Source organism: Chlorella variabilis, assembly GCF_000147415.1.
Source record: "Chlorella variabilis unplaced genomic scaffold CHLNCscaffold_30, whole genome shotgun sequence".
Classification (NCBI taxonomy): domain Eukaryota; kingdom Viridiplantae; phylum Chlorophyta; class Trebouxiophyceae; order Chlorellales; family Chlorellaceae; genus Chlorella; species Chlorella variabilis.
In genome coordinates this window covers 119968-126353 of record NW_005435058.1, presented here as the reverse complement: position 1 = coordinate 126353, position 6386 = coordinate 119968, and the positions used below count along the sequence as shown (strand labels likewise).

The 6386-nt window shown below is 68.8% G+C and overlaps 2 protein-coding genes across 2 annotated transcripts in view; one reads left to right on the top strand and one right to left on the bottom strand.

Moving 5' to 3' along the window:
* The window catches only part of CHLNCDRAFT_140983 (hypothetical protein), a gene marked incomplete at both ends in the record, with an annotated part of 13497 nt that extends 11972 nt beyond the window's left edge, over window positions 1–1525 (bottom strand). The window contains 3 exons of the mRNA XM_005843422.1: window positions 590–676; window positions 1067–1103; window positions 1407–1525. Of these exons, the coding sequence (XP_005843484.1) occupies window positions 590–676; window positions 1067–1103; window positions 1407–1525 (243 nt within the window). The remainder of the gene's footprint in view (window positions 1–589; window positions 677–1066; window positions 1104–1406) is intronic.
* Window positions 1526–2596: 1071 nt separating this feature from the next.
* CHLNCDRAFT_55134 (hypothetical protein) lies at window positions 2597–5419 on the top strand (the record flags this gene model as incomplete). The annotated part of the gene is made up of 9 exons (XM_005843457.1): window positions 2597–2677; window positions 2954–3026; window positions 3319–3426; window positions 3639–3689; window positions 3919–4067; window positions 4252–4327; window positions 4613–4719; window positions 4957–5090; window positions 5353–5419. 9 exons carry the CDS (start codon window positions 2597–2599, stop codon window positions 5417–5419), a joined length of 846 nt encoding a protein of 281 aa, XP_005843519.1.
* Between the last annotated feature and the right edge of the window lie 967 nt (window positions 5420–6386).

Here is a 6386-nt window from a genome sequence, read left to right as displayed (position 1 = left end):
CGGGGGGGGGCGATGGGCGAGCAGCCTGGTGCCAGGAAAGGGCAAAAGGGGGCAGCTGGGGTAAGCGACGGCCGGCCAGCCAGCCAGCCAGCCAGCCAGCCAGCCGGCAGCCGCCGCACCCTCCCCTCCAGCCCGCGCCGCAGTCGTGGCACGCACTGGGCGCACGCACACACACCTGCACCATGCCCCTCGCTGAACACACACACACACACACACACACATCCCACTGCGCCCATTCCCCGCTTGCCCACACGCTCCCCCAGCGCAGCCTGCAGCCCCCGCCGCCACGCACCGCCCCTACATCCCCCGGTGTGCGGCCCAGGCTGGGCAGCACCATGGCGAGCCGGAGCCGAGCCGGAGGCCCCCTCAGCACATGCCCCCTCCCTCTCAAGACAACACATGCCCACCACACCAAACACCTGCAGCACCACCGAAGCACCCTGCAGCATGTCCCTCTCTCAGCACACACCTCCACACGCCCCCACCCCATCGCACAACCGCCGCAGCACCCACCACCGGCACCTGCACCATCACCACCACACACCGCAGCACCACCACCGCAGCACCCACCACACACTGCAGCACCCACCTGCAGCGAGTCCCCCGGTATGCGGTCCAGGCTGAGCTGCTTGATGGCCACGTGCTGCCCGGTACGGGTATCCAGGCCCAGGTAGACCTGCGGGAGGGAGGAAAGGGGAGGACGGCGGGGAAGAAAGGCAGCGAGGCGGGGAGACGGGGCGTGAGCAAGCAAGCCAGCCAGCGAGCAAAGCAAGCAGGCAAGTGGGCAACGCAGGGAGGGAGCGGGAGGGCAGGAGTGTGGACTGGCGTGGCCCCAGGCAGATCCGCGGGGAGGGAGGAAAGGAAAGGAGTCGGGCAGGGAGCGGGTGCACGCACAGCGACCAGCAGCGTGAGCCTGAGCAGGCACCGCCATGCGTGACGAGCATCGCGGCGACCCACAGCTCCCGCAGCAACAAAGCAGCAGCAGCAGCAGCAGTCATTCGGCAGCGGAGTAGTGTGCTGGTTTTGGGTGCGGCGCCGGCCGGGCGCAGCTCCCAGGCGGCCGCACCTGGCCAAAGGCGCCACGCCCCAGCTCCTCGCCCAGCCTGCAGGCAGGGAGCGAGGCGAGGCGGCGGCACATGGCGGCTGCGGTTTGTTGGAGGGAAGCGGCGGCGCGGCACGCGCCGCACACCGGCAGCAAAGTGTGGCTGCAGCATTGCTGCGGGCAGGTGTGCCGCCCGTGGCAGCACCATCAGGTGGGGCTGCTTGCAGGCGCGGCCGCCTTGCCGCCAGGCCGCTGCGGCTGCGCCAACCTGCCGCTGGGTGCCATGAGAGTGGCGGCGGCGGCGGCAGCGACGGCACACGCTCCAAAACCTCAGGCAGCTGCCGACCGGCCGGCCTGCGCCCACCTGTACTTGTCGCTGAGGCTCTTGGGGAAGCTGTGGCGCGCGGAGGGGGATGGGAGGGGCAGGGGCAGGCGAGGTGGGGGCCCGCTGCCGCCCCCGCGCTGCCCGTCGGGCGGGTACATGGCTGCCGATCGCGGCTAAAGGGTGCCCTGGCCCGCCGCCAGCAGCCGCTGCCGACTCGCGGAAAGTTAGTTCCGCTCCATGACGCTGCACCGTCAGCTACGGTGGGCCGAGGTTGCTGCCGTGCTGCAAAGAATGCGATCGCGGCTGCGCTGGCAACTGCGGGCGGGGCAGTTGACCTGGCGGCGGCGGCGGGAGGAAAGCCAGGGGCCGCCGCTGGTGCCCCTGGGGTGTGCGCTGGCATGTATTACAACAATGCGGAAGGCACATTTACAGCGCTTGGGCAGTGTGACTGGCATGCTGGAAGGGGTCGACCCTGGGCCAGGACGGGACGCAGGGGTGCATGCCCATGCGACGCAGAAGGTGCTGAGGCGCTGCCCTGCCGTCTGCTTTTCCGTGCTGTCTGCTAGCCCCCCACATCACAGGGATGCACAAACCTTGAAACAGAATGAAGCGGCACGGCCTCAGAACGGCAAGGAGTCACCCTGGCTGAGGCTCAATCAAGGGGCCCAACCGGCTTGCCACACAGCAGGCTCGGCCGTAGGTTGCGGCTGGCGCCTCAAATACGGCCGGCCGGGCAACCCGGCGGGTCCGCTGCTTCATGCCTGCGATACAACACTGGACTCTATTTGTGCGTGCGAGAAACATGCTGTCCAGATGCACATTTGGGGTGAAACAATGCCGAATTCCCCCTTTGCCAGCTGCTCACCTGCAAAGCCTGACGGCGCCTTGGTGGCGCCGCCGCGGCGCCACCACTGCGGCCTGCAAAGCGGTCGGCGACAGCGATGCGCTGATATGGGATGCGCCGTGATGTGTACGGAGGTCGCAACCGATGCATTTAATTAAGGTGTTGCGGTGGACGGCACCAGGAAGTTGGAGGGCTGTCACGAACAGGAGCTTGGAAAGTCTTCCGTCGGACTGGACTTGGCATTTGAGCCCGGGATAGTAGTCTGACATGTCCCAGATCACTTGCGCCTCGCCCCGCCGGCCGCCGCCGGCTCTCCCTGCAACTTGAACTTCTTGCACTGCCGCCGCTGCCGCCGTCCGCCGCCACCTCTGGCTCTTGCCGCACCATGGCCGGCCAACTGACCGTCAGCAGCCTGTGGGCTCACGATGCTGACCTGCAGAAGCAGGTGGAGGAGGCGCACCGCAAGGTAGGGGCTTGCTGCTGGGTGCATGACGCAGCGGCGGCCGCGCCATGATGCCAGCGGCCGGCCACGCGCAGGCCTGATTGCGCCCTCCCCGCGGCCGCTGCGGCCGCTGAAGTGGTGGCAGGTGTCCCAGGCACCATTTTCGGGTGCAAACGGAGGCGGAGAGCGGCCGGTGGCGGAGAAACGGCTCGTCGCCGAAATGGGGCCGCGGCGGGTGGGGCCACCTTCATGAAATCTCCATTCGAATCTTCAGTCACGTGCCGCCCTCTGCCCCCGCAGCGCATGGGCGTCGGCACCTGGAGCCTCCTCGCCATGGCTTTCTCAACGCTGGGCATCGTGTATGGCGACATTGGTGGGAGCCGCTGCCGCCATTGCAACTGCTGCAAGCATGCCTCTGTCCGCCGGCGGACTTGGCTCACGCGTGCCGCTGCCTCCCCCGCCCGCCCAGGGGGCACGCCACCCCCTCACCCGGTCGCCGCGGTCGCAGCCATGGCCTCCAGACTGGGGTGTCGGCCGCCTGAACCCCGCACAAGCTCATCCCCTGCCTCTCCTGCCACTCCTGCCCAACTCTCCTCCACCCAGCCGGGCACACCCTTGCACCGCTCGTCCACCGTACTGCTCTCCACTCCTCGACTGTGCTGCAGGCACGTCCCCCCTCTACGTATTTGCCTCCATCTTCCCCGACGGACCCCCCAGCGCTGAGGTTACCCTGGGGGCAGCCTCCACCATTTTCTGGTCCATCACCGGCATTGGTGGGTGCTGGGGTGGGAGGAGCACGGAGGCAGGGGGAAGGGATGGGTTGTGTGTGGATGGGTATGGATGGCAGCGGTGGGGCAGGGATCGGGGTGCATTCGTGGCAGGCGGCTGCTTCGGGGTGGGGTGCGGGGTGGCTGCACCACGCGCCCCCACCCGCCACCCGCCCATGCCTCTGAAATTGGCGTACCGCTGTACTGCTTCCGTGCAGTGGTGGTCAAGTACATCGTCTTCACGCTGCAAGCCGACGACAACGGCGAGGGTGCGCCGCATGTGCATGCGGCCTGCCGCCTGGATGTGCCGCGCCTGCGTTTGGTGATGCGCAGCAGCCTACTGCGCACTTCGCGCTGCGTGCCATGAGCTGATCTGTGTGCTTGCCCTGTCACACCCTGCCCTGCCTCTATCCCTCCCCCCTGATGCCCCCACCCCCGACGGTCCACCCGCCTATGCCTCTCCAACCCCCGCCCCGCCTCCTTCCCGGCCCCCCGCAGGAGGCATCTTTGCGCTGTACGCCCTGCTGTGCCGCGCCGTGAGCATCCGCTCCGGCAGCCTGCTGCACGAGGCGGACCTGAGCCTGAGCCAGTACCAGGCCCCCGACCCGCCGGCACAGGCCCGCGCCTCTCCTTCGCCCCCGCACACAGTGAGCCGGCTGCCGGGGCGCGTACCCGCCCGCTGGTCTACCTGCCTGCCTGCCATACCTAACACAGGCTGCCTGCCCCGCCTGCCATGCCTGAATGGGGTCCTCTCTGCCCACAAGCACCGCAGGGGCTCCCGTTGCCCCTCCGCTGATCATCCCTCCCCCGCCTCCGCTGCCACGCGCGCAGTCCGGTGCCGGCACGTGCGGCGGCCCGGGCGCCGCGTACACCCGCTGGCGCCAGTCCGTGGTGGCGCGGGCCAGAGGTGAGCTGCCAGCAGTGGCAGTGCCTGGCTTCGCTGCGCCGCACTGTGCTGCACTGTGATGTGATGTTATGCGCTGCCACTGGTACGCGCGGCGAAGCCGGCACCGCTGCCACTGAAAACAGGCGTAATGCCCCGCCATAAGCCCGGCACCCCTGTGTGCTGCATGCGCGCTCCCTCTTGCCCGCTGCCGCTGCGGCCGGCAGCGCTGCGGCTAGCCCAAACCCACCACCCACCAGCGATCCCACGCACACGCCACCCCACTGGCGCTGCACCCCCCTGCCGCAGCCTCGCTGGAGGGGAGCCGGGCCGCCCAGGGTATACTGCTGGCGGTGGTGCTGCTGGCAGCCAACATGATTCTCTCTGATGGAGTGCTGACTCCTGCCATCTCTGTGGTGCGGCCAGCCCCCCTGTGCCCCTCCCTACCTCTCTGCATGCCTGGGTGCCCTGGTCTCGTCCTCTCGATCTTGCTCTTGCGCTCGCTCCCTCCTTTCCCCCAGCCGCCCAGCCCCCTGCTGGCATCCTCTCGCGCCCGTGCTTCCCTGCTGAATCCATTGTGTATACACTCTGGCCGCCACCACCACAGAGCACACTCACCCAGCCGTGCCTGCCCCTTGCCCCTGTGCCCACAGGTGTCAGCCGTGGAAGGCATCGAGTACCAGACAGGTATCTCCCGTGGTACCGTTGTGGGCATCGCCGTCGGCATCCTGGTTTGCCTGTTTGCGGTGCAGCCCTGGGGCACCCAGCGCGTCGCGGTGATGTTCAGGTGTGTGTGAGAGTGGACTGTTGGGTGTGCCCGGCTTCGAGCTGTAGGCGGGGAATGCCATGCTCTGTCTGTGTTGTGGTGTGCGTGTGGCACTTGCGTGGTTGCAGCTGAGGTGGTTGGGCTGGTGTGTAGCTGAGCTCAGCCACTAGAGCAAGGGTAGGCATGACAGTGCGGTGCAGACCTGTGTGTCTCAGGGGTGTGGGCGGTGGCGGGCCCAGCCACTTTCTGCCCACAACCCCTCCCTACCCGACCGCCACTGCAGCCCGCTGGTCTTCTTGTGGTTTGCCTCACTGTCTGGCATCGGTGAGGCCCTGGGGCTTGCTGCCTGACCGGGTTCCTGCTTGCATCTCTGCCCGTGTGGGGCAAGCTGGCAGCAGGGGAGGGGCGGGGGTTTGCTACGCTGCGTGCCTCCCGCCCGGCAGGCGCACTGCCTGCCGGCCTGCCAGCGGCTGGCTGACTGGCATCGCCGCACCTGTTCTAGCGCCATGCCCTTCACCCCATCGCCTCGCTGACAGAAGACCTAGAGGCACCCATCGGCACCACCGCCGGCACTGTCACCTCCCTCCCAACGGCCGGCGGCGGCGGCGGTGACGTGGAGATGGGCCTGCCGGCTGGCGGCGCCGTGCCCGCCCAGGGCCTACGCCGCACGTCTGGTACCGCTGCGGTCCTGCCGGGACCAGCCCTGGTCCGGGTGGACCCCTCTGAAAGCCTCACGGCCTCCGTAGGTGAGCAGGCGGGCGGCGCCTGGCTGTGCAGACCCAGCCCCCAGCCTGCCAGCTGCCTGTCTGTTACACCCGGCATCAGCAGCAAACGAGTGCGGCTGGCTGTCCTCCCCAGTTTCCGTGCGCCTCGCGGTTGCGCCTACACACATGTCTGTGCGAGCCTGCCCCTCGCAGGCCGCCGCATGGGCCGCCAGCTGTCGCTGCAGCTCGTCCAGCTCACCGGCGGCGCCGCCTCCGCCAGCCCCGATGCCACCGTGCACAGCCGCAGCTCGGCCGGACGCACCGCCCTGTCTGCTATCACCGCGGCCGTGGCGCTGCATGCCCCCGAGGAGGGGGGCTGGGAGCAGGGTGCTGAGGAGGAGGTGCCAGGTGAGGCGGCACCCAGCAATACACCGGTGTGGTGGGTTGGGAGATGGGGAGGCACCTGAGGCGCACCAGGAGCCGCCTGCTGCGGAGCAGCCGATCCCGCGCGCACACATGCATGGCGGCGCCGACGGCACGTGTGTGGGGGTCGACCTCCCACCCATACCCCCTGCTGCCCCCTCCCACCGCCGCCATCCGGACCGCTCTCCTC